The sequence below is a fragment of the Rhincodon typus genome, chromosome 2, assembly GCF_021869965.1.
Source record: "Rhincodon typus isolate 14 chromosome 2, sRhiTyp1.1, whole genome shotgun sequence".
Lineage (NCBI taxonomy): Eukaryota > Metazoa > Chordata > Chondrichthyes > Orectolobiformes > Rhincodontidae > Rhincodon > Rhincodon typus.
The window spans coordinates 119,225,423-119,247,730 of record NC_063333.1 but is presented as its reverse complement, the minus strand read 5'-3'; the positions used below and the strand labels follow the sequence as shown (position 1 = coordinate 119,247,730).

General features: G+C 40.4%; 1 protein-coding gene across 3 annotated transcripts in view; it reads right to left on the bottom strand.

Moving 5' to 3' along the window:
• Positions 1 to 15,914: 15,914 nt before the first annotated feature.
• Positions 15,915 to 22,308, bottom strand: part of LOC109930721 (E3 ubiquitin-protein ligase RNF144B) — a 67,207-nt gene continuing 60,813 nt past the window's right edge. For all 3 annotated transcript variants that reach the window (XM_048610576.1, XM_048610569.1, XM_020530189.2), the window contains 3 exons: positions 20,880 to 21,024; positions 19,816 to 19,905; positions 15,915 to 17,705 (listed from right to left, as the gene is read on the bottom strand). In XM_048610576.1, the coding sequence (XP_048466533.1) occupies positions 17,565 to 17,705; positions 19,816 to 19,905; positions 20,880 to 21,024 (376 nt within the window). In that variant the 3' untranslated portion in view covers positions 15,915 to 17,564. The remainder of the gene's footprint in view (positions 17,706 to 19,815; positions 19,906 to 20,879; positions 21,025 to 22,308) is intronic.

Below are 22,308 nucleotides of genomic sequence, written 5' to 3'. Positions count from 1 at the left end.
TGAATAGCCATCTCACAATGTTGTGTGTCACAGTGGAAATCAACTTGGTAGGTCAATAGTCCCAGTCAACACAAGACTGCCTTCTTTCAAATTTGGGGAATCAACTCCGGGACCTGCTATCCAATACGACCACCCCACATCTTAGCAATCATTCAATTTAAAATAAAAAGTGAATTTAAATCTCTCTATAAATGTGCATTTTCTATTTGCACACACCCTGCAATACTTCATTCTTCAGCGGAAAATTGTGCTCCCGTAGTCAGTGACATTCAGATTGCACATCTGTGATTTCCTGCTTTGTTTCCCCCGGGTCAAGTGCCTAGCTGAAAGTCAGCAATCAGAAAATTCACCTAATAGTTCAAGCAGCACAGATTTGCTGTGCATTTGGTGCTTGCATATAACAAACCCAGAGTCCTAGATTTTTTTTTTGTAAAAAGCTTCAATTATAAGGAAATCCTGAATGAGTAAAATCCCTTGATTTGAGAGCCCTTTATGAGGAAATATAGACCTGATCACAGACACGAATGGTTTCATATGTTTGATTGCCAAACCCATTAGCTAATTGGAGCACTTCCCAAACTGTGGTCATTGGCGTCATGTGTTTGGTATTCAGAAAAGTGTGTCAAACTTCCAAAGAGTCAGTTGTCTTGTAAGCACTATAACTGGACTTAAATAGGCTCTTTTAAGTTTGACTAAAACTAAAGGAACTGTCATGTTTTCTAAAGCTTTGAAGAATGGGAGGTGATCCAATTGAAATGTAAAGGATTCTTAAAAGGTTTGACAAGGGAGATGTTGAGAAGCAGGTTGAAGAGTCTGGAATGATAGGCCATAACCTCAGGATAAGGACAGGGATGAGGAAATATACCTGTACTTGCGGGTTGTGAACCTTTGGAATTCACTTCCACAGTTGATGAATAAATTCAAAGTAGTGACTGAAAGATTTTGAGCTGTTAAGGGAATCAAGAAAAATTGAATATAAAGTGGGAAAGTGGAGTCAACTGAAAAGTTCAGCCATAACATTTTTGAAAGGTGGATTTGCCTCAAATTCATGTGTTCTAATCTCTTCCAATTTCTCAAATCCTGTCGATGTGTGCTTTATTAGCACTAGTCTGTGGTAAAATTTGGCTCTTGGATGGGTGTGGTGATGTTTTGTGAATCACAAAACAATGAGGTAGTTGGACTTCTAATCACATTATGAAATTGTCGTGTGATAACATAAAGTCCTCAAAAAACAGTAGGAGAAAGAATGAAATTATATAAATCTCATCACATCCACCACAAACTTCAAATCCTTTTAGATGATACTATTTCAAAATGATAACCTGATGGAGGAGTTATGATTGATGAGAAATAGTCATGTGTCCTCAAAGTTACCAAGGAGTGGTACATATGCAAGGGAGAGGAGGAGGGAACTCTATGAGACATCAGAGATTTCGACACCAGAAAAGGAAGAGGGTGGGGGAAGATTTGACTTAATCGGCAAGTTCAGGGGGAGAAGCAGCAAAAGAGTTGAATACAGGGCCTCAAACATGATTTCAAATACTTTCAGCACTTTGCACTTGTAAGTGCAGTTAGAAGGTACAGGAGAGTAGTGTTTAAGGGCATGATTGGTGGTACAGAAAAGTCAGCATTATACTTGGTCTCCAGGATGACCCTGAAATATGATGGTTTTAGAAAATCAAAGTGAAGCCTGGTAGCCTATTGAACCTGGAGATAGATAGCTAAATCAGATGTGTGAAAGAAACATTCAAACATATCCAAACAGTGTAATTTGAGAGCAAAATAAAAACTTAAATGATTGTGGGGGGATGCTGGAAATCAGAAACAAAAACAGAAATTGCTGGAAAAGCTCAGCCAGCATCTATGGAGAGAAATCAGAGTTGACATTTTGGGTTCAGTGTCCTTTCCTCAGAACCTGTTCTGAGAAACCTCCTGTTCTGAGGAAGGGTCACTGGACCCAAAACATTAACTCTGACTTCTCTCCATTGCTGCCAGACCTGCTGAGCTTTTTCAGCAATTTCTGTTTCTGTTTGTAATTTGAGAGCAAACTTGACTGTGGGAACGCCTTTGGGGAGCTCATCCATCTATTATCAATGGATAATTGAGAATCAATTGAAACCTGTCAGCAATAGCCAGCAAGTATTACTGATAAATACAGCACAAAATGAAACCATTGAGGCAGTTTGTTTTTTGAATGGTAGCAGAAATAAAAAACTGTATAGATGTGCTAATGACAGGCAGAGGTCCAAAATGTCACGGGTGAAATCTGAGCGCTGTTGTTGAAAGCAGTATGAAGCTTTACGAGAATCTAATGTATCAAGTCTGTTTTTTTTAGTGAGTCAATGCTATGGCAATGGCAGCTTGTGCATCCCTGAGCTCAACCAGTGCAAAAGGAAACAATAGACCACATAGGTAAGGATCCTAAGATGTTTTCAGCAGAAGACAGCAAGAGATGGTCCTTTTCACAAACAATAAAACAGATTATTTGAGACTGACATTTGAAATAGCCTTAGAGTTAGGTTGCATCCTAACTCTTTCCCCTATGGACGATGTGTGCCAAAGCATCATTTGAGCCAGGACAATTAGAAGCAAAATCAATAAGCATTGCTTCACAAAAATGTGAAATGGCCACTGTGCCCCCATTCAATAGGGTTAGGATCAGGGCTCTGAGGGACAATTGCACTTTTCAAGATAGTGATGGATTTTTATTCAGGAAAAGATATTCAGGATTTTGGAAAAATGGCAGTCAAATGAGGTTGAACCACTGACTAGTTGAACAGCAGAACATAGTGATCTACTCCTATTCCTAGGTCAAAGATGGACACAGAGCAAAAAATTAAAAATATATTCCATAATTCTTCTTAAAGATCACTTTATCTCAAATGCTGCCACATGGCAGAGTTGGGTTATATATCCAGCAAAGGGTTGCCTGTGAAGTAACTGAGATATAGTATGAAAATACAGAAGCCAAAGCTACTTATACTAGAGATCATAAAGAGGTGACCTTAGTCAGTCAAGAACCTTAAAGTTGTAAGCAAATTGCCCCAACACCTAATGAATATAGAATAAGTCTAACGGGACGTTAAGTAAATAGCAGTTTTGTTCAAGGTCCGGGGGGATGAGGGCCATGGCAGGGATTGGGGTAAGTGGAAGGGAGCTGAAGCCGGGGGACATGAACAAAGGGAAATTTGGCCAGCACAAGTAACTGATTGTTCTGTGGAACAGTGACCAGATGTTGATGACAAATTCCTCCTGTTTACCATCAACAATATGGTTGGCTCCCAGGTAGCTGAGCAGCTTGTGAGTGTGAACAATATGGGGAAAAACCTTCAGGCCTCCAAAAAGGGAGATGGTGTCTCTCTCTCTCTGCAGTAAAACAATACCTAAAGCCTTAAGTAAGCCAATTTATTTCCCCTCAGTTGGTGTAAGCTGTTGTTTTTAACCAGTAACAAGAGACTATGAATAGTTAGAAGTTGTAAACCAGTCACTCGGTGCCTCCTACAAGCAAATGAAAGGAATCTGGGGAAGAGAGATTGAGGAATATCAGGTCTTGGCGAGACAAGAGGATCATCTCAGTGAACCCTATAGCCAGGGACAACTGAACTGCTGGACTAGATTTTGTTTTCTTTCCCTCTACCCATAACACCAGTGCTTTTTGTCTGTCTGTGGGAGAATTTAGAGGGGGTTAGAGTTTTAACTAACAGAGGTTTTTGTCTATGGTTCATAATTGTCACTTGTAGTGAAAAACCTATTCATTTGTAATAATAATAATAACAATAAATCCCCAAATGTAGTGGTCATAACACAAGGTGCGACAGAGTTTATTAGTTTTCTGCCATGTCCTTTTATTCTACTGCACCCTACCAGTTTGAAGATTGTGTGATAATTTTTGACATGTTAATCAAGAGACCCACTGATTTGGAAGTTCAAGGACAACAGACTGTAAAAGGATGTTTCCAGGTTTGGGAAGGCAATCAGAAACAGATGTCAGCTGATTTTCAATATATTAGTAATAAATGGTAGTTCTTGTTAAGAACCAAAACCTGATCCATACTTTGTCAACCTGCATCCAAAAAGACACAAATTCGGGAATTTTGTTTATTTTTATAAAATCTTTAATTTTTGCGCCAACTCCAGAAATGGTGAGGCTTTATTTCCAGTACACTACCCCAGTGAGATGTGACAATCAATGCTAGGGATGGTGTTCTTATGCCATATAAATCATATTGGTAATTTGCAACAGTCTTCACTACAAACGATGCAAGTAGTAACTATTAGTAACCATAGATCAGGCTGTAGAAGGTCTTAAATACATTTTAAAAGTAGTACACTGGCAGTATTAACACAGATAACGGGAAAATAAAAGTTGGTGAGAGCCATGTTAGGAGGCAGAACTTTGGATTAACTTAAGGTTTTGGAGGACAGAAGATCAGCTAGAATGTGCATCAGGAAAGCAATCAACAAGAGCAAATAAATGGAAGGGAGAAAAATAGTAAGAAAAACAGATCGACCTCACAACAAAGATAATTGAAAAGCAGAAGGTCGACATCTGAAATAAAACCAGAAAGTACTGGAAACAATCAGCATTCAGGCAGTAGACGTGAAGACAGAAACAGAGTTAATGTTTCATGTTGATAACCTTCCATCAGAGCTGAAAAACGTTATATTTGCACCAGTCCTGGGTGGGACAAGGACAAAGGGAAGGTCTGCAATAGGATGGAAGACAGGGGAAATTGAATGACAGAAATGTTAATTCTACAGGGCCAAAGTGAATACCGATTGAGGAAAGAAAAACAAGGCAAGAAAAGATATCCTAACCATCACATCCTCAAAACCAATTGAACCTCTAACTTTTCCCAGTCCTGATGAAAGATCACAGATGTTACCTGACCTGCTGAATATTTCTAGCATTTTTCTGTTTTTATTAGGACAAAATTAACTTCTCCAATTCAAAATCCACCCATGAACCACTTCATTGTTCACATCTGTTAATTCTTACTTTACAGGTTGTGGTCAAAGGTCACAACAGATGCAACAGAGCAGTTTGTTGGGGTCTAAATAGTCAACTACATAGAAGACTATATATGAATAGCAAGTTCTGTTTCCTACAAGTAATAGCAAAATGTTAACAGAAAAGGTGGGGGGGAAATGTTATTGGACTTATTTTTTCTGAAGGACAGTGGGTTCTTTGTTAATTCCTCATCTGTAGTAGTCATCACACAAGGCATTTCAGAGCTTATTAGTTTTCTGCCATGTCCTTTTATTCTACAGCGCCCTATCAGTTTGAAGATTATGTGTTAATTATTGACATTTTAATCAAGAAACCCACTGATTTGGGAGTTTCAAGGACACCAGACTGTGAAAGGATGTTTCCAGGTTTGGGCAGGCAATCAGAGACAGATGTCACTTGATTTTCAATATATTAGTTCAACAAGCACCACATCATCTAATATCCCTCAAACTACTTAATGAGTATCTCAATTCCCAAATAATCTCTTGATGGAGGTCCACAACATGGAATGATGAGAGCCATCACCCTGTCAAATTCCACACACTGGATTCATGAATTCAGCCATCACATTGCTGATAGTTAGGAGGTAAATGCTTCATTTAGATAGAAGGTGGGAATGTGCTCAGTGACAACGGGAAAAACCGTCACTTTTCATTGAGCGTTTCCTTAATTTCTTGCAGGGAAAGGAACCCTAAAGCAGGCTAGCATCAGACAGTTGTGAGCTGAGGCCCAGAAAACAATCAACCAGGAAATCGGTTGAAGGTCACAGATGAGGGGGAAGGCTGTCTGTAATAAACCCCAGGTAAGAATAGGGGCATCAACTTTGTAGTCATTGTATGGGGTCAGCTAGGTGGACCTCATTGAATATGAATTCCTTGCTTGGGGCTGTTAACCTGGTCCAATCAGGGAGCCTTGGTTAACAGGTATAAACAGGAGTGTCAGAGGTTCTGTTCACTCTGAGACCTGGCTTTGAGGGAGTTGGACCAGTGTCAAGTACTATGTGCATGTAAATAAAGGGTGATGGGATACCGGCCTCTGTGGAGGTACTTCAGTAGCACAAGACAGAAAAATACACTCCTGAAGAAACTTGCTCATAACAGTTGTCTTTATGGTGGGTAATCATTTCTGGCATCGTGCTGCAATTTTGGGAAGCTTGACTCATTTGATCATGCCAACAACTGGGCCCAGTATGTGGAAAGAATGCATTACTTTTTCTGGGCAAATGGGATGAGGGCAGATGAAAAGCAACAATAATTTTCCTGACAGCTTGTGGGCCCACAGCTTTCTCGGTTATTAGAAGCCTAACTTTTCCTGAGGCATCAGATACTAAAACATTTCAAGAGTTGACAGACTTAGTTAAGGAATATTATGACCCGAAGATTCCTCTAATTAAGGGATGCTATTGGTTTTACTTGGCAATTTGAGAATCGGGGAATCCATATCAGGATTTTTGGCTAGGTTAGGACAACTGGCAGAAGCATGTGACCTTGGTTTGACCCTTGATGAAATGCTGAGACCCCATTGGTGTGTGGAATAAGTGATATAACCATGCAAAAGTGCCTACAAGCTGAAGCCCAACTAGACTTCAAAGAGGCACTGCCAGTGGCTTCGCCATTAGAAAATGTAGCAAGTGGAGCATATGAGTTTCAGGGTGCACTGATGGAAGTGGATACCGTTGCCAGGCTGACTAAGCTTGGGGGACACCACTCAACTGAAAGCAGTTGCATAGCTTCACTCAAGACTCTGAACAGAGGGAAATTCAGGTCAGCCCACAGCAAAACCCCAAAAGAAAGCCAAGCCTCAGCCAAACAGTTAACATTTTCTTCAGGATCCAGGGCAGCAAGCCATTGTAATTGCTGCTGGTATGTGGATTCAAGACAGCAAGAGTCCCACTAGGCCTAAAATGAGTAAGAAAATTCATAGGCCAGAATCCAGGAGAGTGCATACCCTGGAAAACCCACCTACATCTGGCTTGGAACAGTTAAATTGCTTAGCAACATCCAAATCAGAACCAATCGTCTGGTTAAATGGTCACCCGGCTCTAATGGAGGTTGATATCAGCATGGCTACATCGCTGATTTCAGAGCCAGACTTTAACAAAATTCACATCAGACTCCAACTCTTAAGTTTGCATAAGATCTTGGCTAGACTGAGAACCTATACTGGGGAACCTTTACAGATTAAGGGTACAAATTCGGTTCTGGTCTTGTATGAGAAGCAGCTGGTTCAGTTACCCCTGATCGTAGTAAAAGGCTCAGGCCCAAGCCTGATGGGCCGAAATTAGTTGAGAGAGATTTACCTAGATTGGTTCAACATTTTTCGATTAGAAAATGGATGCTTGAGTGAAGTCTTAATTAAATACCCGGAAGTCTTTCAGGAAGGTCTACGGACTAGCATAGGAGACAAAGCTAACTTGCATTTTGACTGGAAAGTATTCCACAATTCTGTAAAGCCCACCCAGTGCCATTTGTCTTGCGTGCAAAAATGGAGGCAGAAATCAGAAGGCTGGAAAGTGGAGGAATCATCAAACTAGTACAGTCTGCGAAATGGTCAATACCAAATGATGGTGAAGCCCGATGGGTCCGTTTGCCGCTTTGAAGATTTTAAACAAATGGTAAACTGCTTCTCACAGCTGGATAAATACCCAATCCCTTGCATAGAAGACAAATACGTAAAGCTGGCGGGGGAGGGGGGTGGACTGTCCTTCATGAAGCTGGACATGAGCCATGCGTACCTGCAACTGCCGTTAGATGAGGATTTCCAGAAGTATTCTACAATTATTAATACCCAAAAGGGTTTTTACCAATATATGAGACTGTCATTTTTCAGCAGATGATGGAGAACATTTTACAAGATCTAAGATGTTGGCACACTACGATTCCAAGCTAGATCTGGTGTTGTCATGCAATGCCCCCCTATATGGTATCGGGGTAGTGTTGGCTCACAGATGGCCCAATGGGGAGGAACTGCGAATGTTTCCTGGACATTGGCTGATGCAGAGTGCAAATATGCCCAAATAGAGAAGGAAAGTTTGGCAATCATCTTTGGTGCGAGCAAGTTGCACCAATACCTTTATGGGTATAAATTTGTATTAGTAATGGACCACAAACCCTGCTAAGGCTATTCACTGAGGAAAAGGCCGTGTCGCCCATAGCTTCAGGTCAAATTCAGTGGTGGGCTCTCATCCTAAGTGTGTACAATTACAAGTTGGAACATCATACGGAGGCCAAGAAGCAAATGCCGTTGCCTTGAGCCACCTCCTGCTAACAGACACATCACCAGTGGTGGTGTCACTGGAAGTGTCCATTCTGGTTTTAAACTTTCTGGACACCCTTCCGGTCACCAATGACAATTAGACTGTGGACCCAAGAGGAACTGGTCCTGGCAAACAGCTGGTGGTAATGGGAGAAACAAAAGGGTTATCACAACCAGAACTGAACCTTTTCTGGGCCCAGCAAGACTAGATCACTATGGACATCAGCATTTTGTTATGAGGAGCAAAAGTGATTGTCCTCCAGCAAGGGTCGCCACCAGATACTAGCTGAATTCAACCAGGGTCATCAAGGGGAGTCCAAAATGAAGATGTCGGCAAGACATATGTCTAGTGGCCAGGATTAGATGCAGACGTAGCTGCAAGGTGGGACAGTGCCCAGAGTGCCAGCAAGGACAAGAACTACAATCGGCAGCTCCCCCACATTCCTGGGAATGGACAGGTAAACCCTGGACTCAGGATTACATGTTGACTATGCCGCTCCTTTCATGGACTCAACATTCTTAGTCATTGCGGATGCCCCCTCAAACTGGTTAGACATGCATAGAGTTCATTCATCAAACATGGGGATGACAATAAAAAACCTGCGAGCATCTTTTCCAACACACAGACTCCCAGAATTGTTGGTCACTGACAACAGGCCATCATATACTAGCAGGGAGTGAGTCATTCCTGAAGTTGAATGGCATTGGGCATACAAGAACAGTTCTATACCATCAATCATCTAATGGTCTGGCAGAAAGAGCAGCCTAAACTTTGAAGGCAGGCTGAAAGAAACAGCCTAAAGCTTTACTCGATACCAAACTGTCCCGGTTCCTATTTGATTATCGGACCACCCCTCATACAACTACAGGGATAGCTCCAGCTGAGTTGCTAATGGGGAGAAGACTCTGCGCCAGGTTTAATCTGATCTTCCCAGACCTGGCATCAGGAACATCAATGCCGGACACAAGACTCCTCTAAGTGAGAGCAACTCTTTACTTCAGAGTTTGGTGCCAAAACCACAAAGAGCCCTGCATGGGAAAGAAGCAAGGTCAACACGAAGTCAGGTCCTGTGACTTACAATGTTTGGGTAAGTGAGGCAGTCCTGAACAAACAGATGTACCACATGAAAGCTGCAAACTCTCAAATGGTGTGGGAGCAAAACTAGCCCACCTCTCAACAGCCTTACCAATTGTTGCAGAACTTGTGGGTTCTCCCCTTCTGTCTAGTGAACAAACCTCTGATTCTGAGATTGACACGGCAGATGACGCTGCCTCGACACCTTTACTGCCTGAAGAGGATGAATTTCTTCTGAGATTCTCTGGGTGCAAGAGGCATGCTATGGTCCAGTACACACCACCTGTATTGAAGGCTGAGTCAGAATAACCTGACCTGGTGCAAAAATGCCCCAAGAGAAAGAACAGGCCTACTTCCCCAAATTCAGAGGGTGGGGGTGCTGTAGCAATTGTAATGAGGTCAGCTAGGTGCACCTCATAAGATATGAGTTCCCTGATTGGGGCTGTTAATCTGATTCATTCAGAAAGTCCTGGCTGACAGATATAAACAGGAGTGTCAGAGGTTTTTTCACTCTGAGAGCTGGCTCTGAAGAAGCTGGACCAGTATCAAGTACAATGCATGTGTAAATAAAGGGTTACTTGGTGACAGCATACTGGCCTCTGGAGTTATTTCAACATCACAGATTTCAGAGATCGGAAGAGGTGTAGCTCTGAGAAGTCATTCAATGACTCTGATGCACAACTGTCATGGGGTATCCACCAATGTCAATAAACAACACTGGGGAGGTGATGACCTAGTGGTATTATTGCCAGACTATTGATCCAGAAAATCAGCTAATTTTTTTTGGAGATCTTAGTTGGAATCCTACCACGGCAGATGTTGGAATTTGAATTCAATAAAGCATTTGAAATTAAGAGTCTAATGATGACCATGAATCCATTGTTGATTGTCAGAAAAACCCAACTGTTTCACTAATGTTCTTTTCAGGAAGGATATCTGCCATCCTAACCTGGTCTGGCTTACATGTGACTGCAGACTCACAGAATGTGGTTGACTCTTTACTGCCATCTGGGCAATTAGGATGGTCAATAAATGCTGGCCTAGCTAGTGATGTCCACATCCCATGAATGAATAAATAAAAAAATCTGCACAAGGATAAGTAATATTATTTATTTTAATATCAAACAAAATATTCATAAGCTTCCAAATGATTGTTTTCTTAAATTGAATATTTAGCAATATGGCACAGTTATGTAGAGAACTATGTTTATAGATACAGCAATAAAGTGCATGGATTTACAATGCTGTTCTTATGATATTACAACAATGTGACACAGGCTTGATTATGGAGTTTAATAACTGGGACTGCAAGTGTAAAACTCAAATCAGACTGCGGTCTTGAGTTTATAACTTTGCAGAATTGTCTTGGTGTCTTCAGAAACTGAACAGTAACACACTTGTCACAGCTGAGAATAACATATAGGGGGTGGGGAGAAAATAATGGACAATGAAAGTTTTTGTCCCCATTTTCTTTTACCCCTATTTTGCTACTATGTTCCAAAAAAAGTATTAGAAGATGAGGACAAGGGCTGTTGGAAGGAGGTCTTGTGCTGAAACCTCCAAGAAGACATCCAACTAGAGTTGGCAAGCTTATTGCACTGCATTATGCTCTAAAAGCCAGCTGCATCCCTCTGCGTAAATTATGTGCTCCAGGAACAAGTTCATCTGCCAATCGTTCTTGGGTTAAGTTTGCCTGCTTCAGAAAGGTAAGCATGGGGAACCACATCCACAACCTTACCCTTGTCAAGACGATTTGTAAACCCTGGTTGTGTGACTCTCTTAGCTTAAGAGTAACATTAAAGGTATTAAATAAATTATCAAAAGTATATAGTAAGAGCTGTCCATTGATCACTTTAATGCCTGCCAGGCAATGGATTAGCTTCTCCACATACAGGCACAAGGGTGTCACATGATTCACAAAAGGATTTAAGAGTATTCAAATAAAGATTTTTTTTCAGACCACCTACAACTCTCCACCACCACCTATTCCAGTCTCTCAAATAGAACAAAGTGCAGCAAAAACTGTAGTAGCTGGGTGGGAGATAATTTCAGCACATGAAGATGCTTCTCTCCAGCAGCACCAAATATACTGACAAATCCTCCCTCTTTAAATCTTGCACTAAATGGGATCTTTTGAGGTCAGTTATAATGAATAAAATTACACAACGTATCTCCATGACATCAAAGAACCAGAAAGGTGAGGATAATACATTTTATTGCACGACAAATTACTATTGGCTAGAATGTACTTCCCAAAAGATGTTGTATACTTGAATAGGGAAACTTGCAGGGCTATGAGGAAAGGGCATAGGTAAAACTGAATAACTCTTTCAGAGAATCAGCTGAATGGTTTCATTCTGTGCTTGAAAACTGATTCCTTTTATATTATACAACAAAACAAAACTCAATTACCAATTCAGTTTAACCTCAATGCTGGCTTCTGGGAGATTGTGAAACTTGGGAGTAACAATAAACAATGCAACTTAGAAAAAGCAGATTGGAGTATGTTCGAAGAACAAGACATATTGAAGTTCAGATAGTGTTGATAAAGTACTCGAGCTTATTGCTACAATCCAGATTGTCATCTGAATGCTACGATGTTAGTCTAGTCTATTATTACCTTGTAGTCTGCATATGTTATCCAATATGTTATTATTTGATTCAGCTGGTCAATAGTCCATTTGATCTCATTCATCTAGAACATGAAACCAATGCGCTCCCCATTGTCGAATTTAGGTGTTTGATAAGTTAGTCCAGTGCACTGGCTTCAACCAACCTTTGTGTAACCTGCTCCGGACACTGATAAATCTCTGGTGTAAAGATGCATGCTGTGTCCTTTGTCTCACGTTCTCCCTGACCTTGTGTCACGTTGCTGCCCCAGGCATAGATGAAATAAGCAAAATACTTTAATCCAGGAGCTTAGACCATTTCTCAGCTCAGCTGTCATGTGGCTCTCCCATCAATTAATGGGCAAAGGTCACTATTTTAGAAAGGCAAATTAAATCATGCCCTTGGAAAGTCTAGCATCATTTTTGTTTCACATTATAAAAAGTCAGAAACACCTTTGCAAATGGTAACATTTCACTGCAAGCTTGCTAACATTGTCTAATTGCACCAAATATCCCTCTACAATTCATCATTCAAAACAAGGGATACAAGCACAGCGAGCGGTTCCCAGACCACATTGACATTTAGCTTTTTGCTTGTACAGACTGCTTATTGCTGAAATAAAGACAGACACTGTATTAAAGTTTTTCTTCATCCACTCATCAAGATAGGATCACAAGAAAACCAGACTGCATATCTCAGAAATTGGTGGATCATATCAAACAGCATTTCCTGGTGGCTATTCAAAACAGGCAGAATACTGACCATACTCAACAAGCCCATGATTGTAAAACTCAGAACATAATATCCTACATTGGATGGGATTTCCCCAAATATGCAACACCTGCTAAACAATCCCAATTATGCTAAGAATTGAATTAACAACTCACTTATGTTTGTGTGTAACTTCTAGCATTCACACATAGCGCCTTGTCATACAGTCATACAACATCGAATCAGACCCTTCGGTCCAACTAGTCCATGCTGAACATAATCCTAAAGTAAACTCGTCCAACCTACCAGCTCCTGGCCCATATCCCTCCGAACCTTTCCTATTCATGTATCCATCCGTCTTTTAAAATGTAATTGTACCCACATCCACCACTTCCACAGGAAGTTCATTCCACATGTGAACCACCCTCTGTGTAGAAAATTTGCCTCTCATGTCTATTTTAATCTCTCTCCTTTCACCTTAATGTGCCCCCTCGTCTTGAAATTTCCCATCTTACAGAAAAGACAACTACCATTAACTTTATCTATACCTGTCATTATTTTATAAACTTCTGTCAGGTCGACTCTCAATCTCCTATGCTCCAATGAAAAAAGTCTCTGCCTATCCAGCCTTTCTTTATAATTCAAACCTTCCATACCCAGTAACATCCTGGTAAAACTCTTCTGAACCCTGTCCAGCTTGATAATATCCTTCCTATAACAGAAAGGACATGGCCTAGCATTGGGCCTTTTCACTTCAACAAAAGCTTGGGCAATAACCATTCCCTGATGCATTCCCCTAGGGAATGATTTAGCCAAATGAGTGTTGACTTGCTTGGTCTGAATTTAAGTAAAAGTGTGGCAGTTAACTGTTCCTTGGTGCATTCTCCATGGCAACGCCTCTATCAATCAGAGTCCACCTGCCAACTGATCAGTACTGTCTTCTCCTACAGTATGTTGTTCTGAGAGATTTAGTTTTCTTGTGATTTTGTCCTGATGAGTGCAAAATGGAAGAACTTCAACAGCACGTCTCTGTATTCAGAAATATTTCTAAATATGATAAAAGTACACTAACATTAACACTTTGAAAACAAAAATATTTGATACGCAAGATTAAATATAACATAAAAGTTGCAGAAGAGCAACAAGGCAGCTCAGCAAATGACGCAAAAATAATCTGCATTTTCACAAGTCCAAATAAAACATTAAAACATCATCTGCAAATGTCAGGACAAATCCCAAGTTTTGACTTCCTTTCTTTTATAAATGCATGAGATACCATGTGAGTACTTAAAAGAGAGCTCACTGAAAGCTCAGATACAACTACACTGCTGTTTGCTGACAACACAACATTTTAAAGGCAAAGCAAATCATCCATGATCTAATGACAGAGCTCTCTCTATACTTACACACATTCCTCCAGCCTCTGTTTTAATGCTCTGATCAGAGACGGCCTACATGCAGACAGTTTGTGTAGCCTCTTCAGGTGACTCCCTGTGGCTTTACAAGTTGAGAGTGCTGCCCATCAATCTTGCATTCCTTCTCAATAGCTTCAATGGAGTACAGCCTCCCATCACAGGACAATAACTCAATAAGAAAGAAAAACTGATCTGCCAGCAAGAGTACATGTAAAGTCTGATTACAGTGGCCATTCCATGCTTGCTGAGAAAAAAAACTGGGAAATCTTAGGCCTGGTCTCCAGAAAATTTATAGAATATCTCTTCATTTACTGTACTTTTCAAAGGGTTTTCTAGGCTTTTTGGCACCAAAAGCTATCACTTATTTGACAAAATGACTCAGGCCCAAAATCACACCCTTCCTTGGTTTGGCCAACTCAAGGGTTCAGGAACTAGTTGGAATATTTAGCATCATTGTGGTTCAATGTTTCCACTCTTGTCTGAATCAGGAGGTCATAAGTTCATTATGATCTGAAGAGATGCGAGAAGATAATTTACTTAAGAGTGATAGGGTTTCATTTGTGATGATAATCTGAGACTTCATGTGCTCTCTCAGATAGCGACATCATCACACTATCCCATACACTCAATGGGGAAGGCAATTTCAGAGGGAAGATTATATATGCACTACATCAAAAGTAGGGTATGCCAAAAGGAAAATGTCCTGGAAAATATGTTACAAAACAGACTCTTTGATGCAATTATTGTACAGTACTTCCAATATCACAACTAAATATTAAAGTGATAATTTTACAGATGTGTTCCTGACAACTTTTGACTACTGATGGAGATAATAATCTATTAATCCTGCACAGCCAAATGACTGCCTCAAATTCCTAATATACTCTCCCACAAGATAAATCTTTGCACGGGGAATACAATTTCTTAAAATCTACAACTTTAGCAAATGTTCATTTGATCATATTTTTCCAATCACTATCAGATTTTTGCTGTTACTTTTTAAAACACACACCTAACAATACAATAAAAGTGGCTCGTAGCTATTAATAATGCAAAAATAACTCCTGCATTCATCAAGAGGATCCATTATCCTCACAAAATTGATGTTGAGAACTTTTCTTACGCATTCCTTCTTTCCTATGACTGATCGCAATAAATTTTCTGGAAAAGCAAACTTTAGCACAAATGCCATCAATAAGATATTCCATTGTAAAAGGGAAAACATGAGCAGATTCAGATCTAGCCAAACAAACAATTTTAAATTGGGATAATTTCCTCTCAAGAAAATTGACCAAATTATGAGTTGTCATAGCTCACCATATTGCTGTATTTTTCAACTTCTGTCACCAAAAGGTGGACAGCATATTTACCTCTTAGTCTCGGAATATCTCTGGGTAATCTAATTTAGAAAGATTACTGAATGGGACAGTATTGTTGCTTGAGTTACATTAGAACTGGAATATTTTTTAACTGACAAATTTGAGCTATATTAAAATTCCCATAACATTCACAACTTACTTTCATTTGTTTCTCCTCATTGTCTCTCTTATTCTCAAGAATCTGGTGTTACAAACAGATTAATATAAAGGACAGACTAAGAAATATCCTTACATCTGCAGGAATAGTACAGGTGGAAACTCTCTGAAATGCAGTTACAAGCTGAAAATCCAAATTAATAAATGATTGGGTAGAAGACAGTTCAGATTCTGTATCTAAGTTGGGCATGGTCTTTTAGAAAGGTGTCAAGGCCATACAAGTTGCAGAAAAGATTAATTATGTTAATCAGTGATGAGAGCATTAGTTATGATATGAGACTAAGAAAGTGGACCTCTTCTAATCAGATGCAATAACAGCAAAATTTTTTATTTATATAGTGTTTTTTAAATAGCAAAAAATGTCAATAGCACTTGATAGGAGCATAATCAGGCAAGAATGAGACACTGAACCAAATGAGACATTACATCAGGTATCCAAGCACTTGGGACTGTTTTTTTTCTGGTTGGGTCATGATGCTGATGTCATTTTCAAATCTGTTCCAGAACCTGGAGATAGTGGTGTCAAGATGTTGGCTGCCATCTTCCATGGGCAACCAAGATGCCCTGTCCAACTAAGGATGGCAGGCAGACAATGGGAGTCAGAGTACAAACAGAGGAGCCAGCAGTAGTGTCCAGCCAGCAGTTCCATGGGGAGAGACAGGCTGAAGTCATTAGAGAATGCGGGGCATCTCAATATGGACAGGCTCTGTATAGCACTGAAAATAATTAAAAATCATGCACAACCACAGCTGTTAGGCCACCATTATAGAAAGGGAGTTTCTCCATAGATGGCATGAGGTATCCCAGTGAGTCTGTGTTGAGGTGATCAAAGTGGAAAACACCCATGGTTACACCAGCCTGCTACTGAGAGGCCATCTCTAGTTGTCAGTCAAGCTCTGGCTTCACATGAGAAGCCCATCCACCACAGGGTAGATAGCAATATCACCATCAGAATTTCCCTAATTGGCTCAGTCATTGACCTAATTGTTACCCATTGGTCCTGGACCCATACCTATGCTACATTGACCCAGTCTTTGGAGAGCCAACCTGATGCATTGTTTTGTAACTCCACTCCTGGTTCTGACTTGACCTGCTTCCAACAGACTGGAAAAAATTCAGTCCTTTGAAAGGAATTGTCTGGCTACTACTTCAACTCCCTAAAGCTCTAAAAGGAAGGATGATGTCATGATCAGTTTCTTGAGATTCAATTTTTGCAGCCTTTACGATGGGGAAATAAGTTTCATAAGATTTGTCACCAATTACACATTTGGTGCCTCTGCACGTAAGTTGCAACTTGAAATAACAAATAAATTACAAATGAAACAATACAACCACCACAGTCCAAATATCAGAATAATGATCCAGTGGTATAGCAATGCAGTTTCTCATTGAAAGGGTTTAGATAGCTCTGAGTTTGAGTTTAAGTCTTATATCGTGCCTTTCTTGCGAATTCCAATGATTTTCTTCATGAATGTTACTAGGTGAAGCATTTTTATGGTTGTCAAACACTGCCTTGACCAAGTGATGGAAAATAGTGTAATTGAGAATCTTATCCTGTACCACGGTGGTTGAAACATATAATAACAAATAAGCTAAAGCAAAATGAGTCTGTTAGGAGAAAGCAGGCAAAGGGAGAAATGTGTAGGTTGGGTAGAATAATTAGCTGAAACCATACAATCATCCTTATCGAGAAACTTAGGCTGCAGCAGCTTGCATTGTAAAGACACTTGAGCAATGTCATATTCACCGATTGCACTTTAGTGTGACCTGTTTCTTTCAGTCACCACAATAATACATAAGTCGAAGTTACCACCAACTTCCCTTCCCCCCACAGTCTATATTATATATGTTTTCACAGCAATGATCCAGTAGGCACTTCAGTATGAAGATGACAAAGGTGGAGTGAAAAAGTCTTGGCACCAGAAAAACATTAGTTCAGGGATCTCCTCAGTTTATGTAGATGATGGGCCATGGTGTTTCCTCTTACTCCTACAGGACTTACAGGCACAGCAAATGATGCAGGGGGAGGCCAGGAGGAGAAGCGGAGATGTGACTAGCACAATAAGGCCTAATCCAAAGAGGATCCCGACAACCTGCAGAGAAGGGGGAAAAGAAAAGTTAAAATTTCTGTTGTGCACAGCATCAATAACCAGATATCAAGGCATGGACATTTGCCAAGACTGTACAATTCAGAAGCCCTTTTAAAATGGCAGGCAAGTCTCGATTCTGCAATTTCCACCCAAATACTGGGGTTTCCAATTGTCAGGGGTTATTTTAAAAGGTGCAAGCTGTTTTGAGTCAAAAGCCTGGGACTCCCATGCAGGCTGGCTCAATTGCGGAGAAAGGCATGGCCTGCTCCTCTGCAATTTTCATGGAGTCAGGCCAGCTTTTTAGAAGAGTCCTAATTCAGGGCATTGCAGAAGTGTAATGAACTACAATTTCTAAGGAGGACTTTTTGAAAGGTAAGTTTGAAAAGGACACCCTCGTGCTCCCTATTGCTGAATATTATGCATTTGCCCACCCCTCTATAGCCACTCATGCCAGGCTATGTCATTCCAATTCCCACTCAACACTCTAATATATATAGAAGCAATAAATGCCATAGTTTCTTAGAATTTAAAATAAAAGCTTTAGAATATCATTGTTAAATAAAACTCCCTTTCAGTACAGCCCAATAGTGTCATCTATCCAGACCCTTTGAAGAGCTGAAACTGCAAGCATTTTGTAAAAGAGTCAGATGGAATACAATGTGGGAAGTGAAAGATTGAGTATATGTGACAATAAAGGCTAATTTAGTGAGTATAGTGAAAAGTTTATACGTCGCCACTTACAGCACCATTTAGTACAAAGGTACCCAGTACAGCTTCTTCTGTTACAAGATCTGAGAAAATAGAGAAATAGAATGTCCAGCATTGCAGAAATAAAAGTTCAGAACAACGGTCTTCCAACCCAGACCACACTGGCACCTAGCCTCCAGTCCACACCGGGCCCCAGCTTCAGATTGCACCGTGCTTCACCTTGAGAATCACGCAGCTGAGAGATCACTTCACAGCGGGCCAAGAGGATGCCATGACGGTGGGCCACTACAATAGGTGGGGAGGCCACTACGCCAGGCCAGTAGGTTTCCATGCTATGTCGGGATGCCGGCATGCCAACCTGGGAGGTTGCCACGCCAGGCCAGGCCGGGAAGCTGCTACAGGAGGCCGCTGCGCCAGGCCCGGAGGTCGCCAGCCATCGGAGGCTGGGAGTCAGCTGGAGGTCATCACCGGAGGCCAGGATTCATCGCCGGAGGCCGGGAGAGAAGAGGAAAGAAAACACTAAGAGGAAGAAAAGAGAAGAAAAGAAGAACAGGCGAAGCAGATGAGCTCCAGCTGCAGTGTCCTACTCCACTGCCATTTTGGGCTGGAAGGTTATGCACTTCATAGGAAGAAGAGAGGTATAGACTATTTTCTAACTGGGGAAAGACTTCATAAAACTGAAGCAAAAAGGGACTTGAGAATCCTAGTTCCGGATTCTCTTAAAGTTAACATGCAGATTCAGTTAGCAGTTAGGAAGGCAAATATAATATTATCATTCAATTCAAGAGGGTGAGAATACAAAAGCAGCGAAGTACTGCTGAGGCTCTATGAAGCTCTGGTCCAACCACATTTGGAATATTGTGAGCAGTTTTGGGCCTTGTATCTAAGGAAGGCTGTGCTGGCCTTGAGGGGATCCAGAGGAACAAGAATGATCCTAGGGATGAGAGTTTGTGATATGAGCTGTTGAAGACTCTGGGTCTGTACTTGATGGAGTTTAGAAGGATGAGGGCAAATCTGATTGAAACTTACAAGAGGTCTGGATAGAACGGATGTGGAGATGATGTTTTGACTAGTAGGAGCAAGACAACCTCAGAGTGAAGGGACCACTGTTTAGAACTGAGATGAGGAGGAATTTCTTCAGTCAGATCGTAATTAATCTGTGGAACTCATTGCTGCAGAAAATTGTTGAGGCCAAGTAATTGAGTGTATTTAAGACAAAGATAGATAAGTTCTTGGTTAGTAAGGGGATCACAGATTATAAGGTAAAGGCAGGATAATAGGGTTAAGAAACATATCAGTCACAACCAAATGACAGAGCAGGCTTGATGGGCCGAATGGGCTTAATTCTGCTCCTATGTCTTAAGGTCTAAACCTTAATATTATCTATAGATGCACAAACACTTACCTGGGTTCTGTTCCAAATAACTGAAGCTCTAGAGTGGCCAAGTTTATTGCGACATGGGCCTTTGTCATAATGTCTCAAGAAAATGTCATTCTGAAAAATACAAATTGTCAATATCTGAATAAACTATCCTAAATTGCCACATTCTATAAAATGTATTCCACAACTTGTTTTTCAAAATCAATAAGCTATACTGAGTGAGGATTAGCATGCAATTGTACGCAGTTCTGTTTGTTGTTTTAAACATGAGGTTTGAAGCACATCACTCTTTGAATAAGATTTATTATTGCTCCCATAACAATTTGAATTTCTACAGCACTAACAATAGGAAATATCGTAAGATGCTTCACAGATGTTCAACAAGAAGAAAACATAGAAAAGCCAAATAAATGTGGAGATACGAGGAGAAATGGCCAAAAGCTCAGTCATATAGGAAAAGATGACACAGTAGTAAAGTAGTTTCTAGACATGGAACCAAAAGAAGCTGAGATTGTTCTCCTGAGTATGGGTAAAGCTAAAGACAGATTTAATAAAAGTGTTCAAAATTATGAGAGATTTCAATAAAATAAAACGCAAAATCTGTTCCCACTAGCAAGACAGTCAGTAACTATAGCAGGTTGATGTGAGATAACAAGTAAGAGAACTCTAGCCATCTAAGCTAGCCAACCCTATAATCTGCCGAAATGCCTTTAAGGATTTATTGTGGAGTTCTGAAAATGAGTTAATGAATTCTTCACTGGAAGTTTTAGCTTTTTAATTCTCACTGGCAGCTAAGGGCATGCTTTTAAGATTTGAAGTGGCACCACAAATAAGAACCAGTAAACAAATTGATTAAATTTTATGTGGACTAGATTACAGTCAATAACAGTTCAGATTTGGTTGAGTGGCCTGCTTCTGCGCAGTACTGCGATCGAGGGACAGAAGCAATGCACAAAATCAGTCACTTTATAGGTGAATACATCTGACTTGATCAGAATATCTGTCCAGATCATAACTTCCAAAACAAATTAAAAGAATACAAATTCGTGTAAGCTGACCATCTAACAGCATTTTGAGGATACACTTACATCCAGATTATGAAGACAATACCAGCAAAAGGTGTGCTTGCAGTTTTTACACATCATTTGGGCACAACCTTCATTTCGTTCTATGAAGATATGGCACACTGGACACTGTTTGATGGGAGCATCGGGGTCAAAGCTGGTGGAAACACTACAGAAAGAGGCAATGGCGAAGAGGTTAGTTAAAATTTATCATAATTCACATTTAGCCTCACAAACTTAGCCAAAATAAACAATCTAAGGCCGATCTTAAAACAACCCACAATATATACTAGAAGATGTCACAATCAATTTATAACTTTATCAGGTGATTTCATTATCAACTGCCATATTCCTTCATTTGAAATTCTCAAATACACTTAAATAGTAAAAACTATTGACTATATTCTGCTTCATACAAAATCTAAACAGTTCTTAATGTAGACTCCATGACACAGATTGGAGTCTCTAAAATTGGCCGGTGTAATGGGAGTGTAAAAGTCTGTTGCTATTTCCATTTTCTGCCTCATGGAAAGGGAGCGAGGTATGATTCACACATAAGGGAAACGCAAATTCAGCAATGTCATTTTAACTCAGTGCTGCATTCAAACAGACCGTGTTGAGCAACTTGACCCATAACAAGGCAGTCACAAAACAGTCACAAGTAAACAAAGGTTTTTGAAGAATGAAGTCTGTTTAATTGCCATGATCTGAAGGTTTTTAAATCACCCCTACTTCAAATTTTAAAAGCATGCCCTCAGCTGTCAGTGAGGGTTAAGAAAAAAGCTAGCACATGCTGTAGCATCTTTCCAAGCAGCTTCAAAAATCATTTGATGACATTTCCTTAAGGGGTATTTACGAATGTGTGACTGACTTCCAAAAGCTACAATTGTCTCAGCAGGAGTTCCAAGTTCTCAGTTTTATCGACAACTGGCTTTAAATGGCCTTTTAAGGGTTCGGCTTCTTTTGATGTGTTAAGAACACAAACATGTTTGTTTTTAATAAGAGAATAAGCTTTAAATTTAAAACCTATACAGACTTTCAAGAGTGGAAGTATTTTTTTTAATATAGTGAAGACTATATTCAATTTTTAGAACATTATTTCACATCATTTCAACTTGGCACTGGTGGCCTGCCCAGAAGTGGATACTGGGCAAGTTGGCATGGATGGTACAAGAGCCAAGGTGGGAGGTATGCAGGTTGAGTCCCTATGGTTTAGGCAGAAATTCAAGGAGGCTGCTCACTTGTGTTGGTAAATGGGATGACCATGGTATCAGTCTTCAGCACTGCAGTGCCAGTGGGGCAATTTCCAGTGGTCACACTGACTGCGAAATGCAAGAGCAACACCAATCACAGGCAATTCCTGCATAATTGGTGCAGAGGCAACAAGGGGAAGGACCAATGAAGGGTCACTTGAGGAGTGGCCCTCATCAACATCATTCCTGTCTCACCCAGC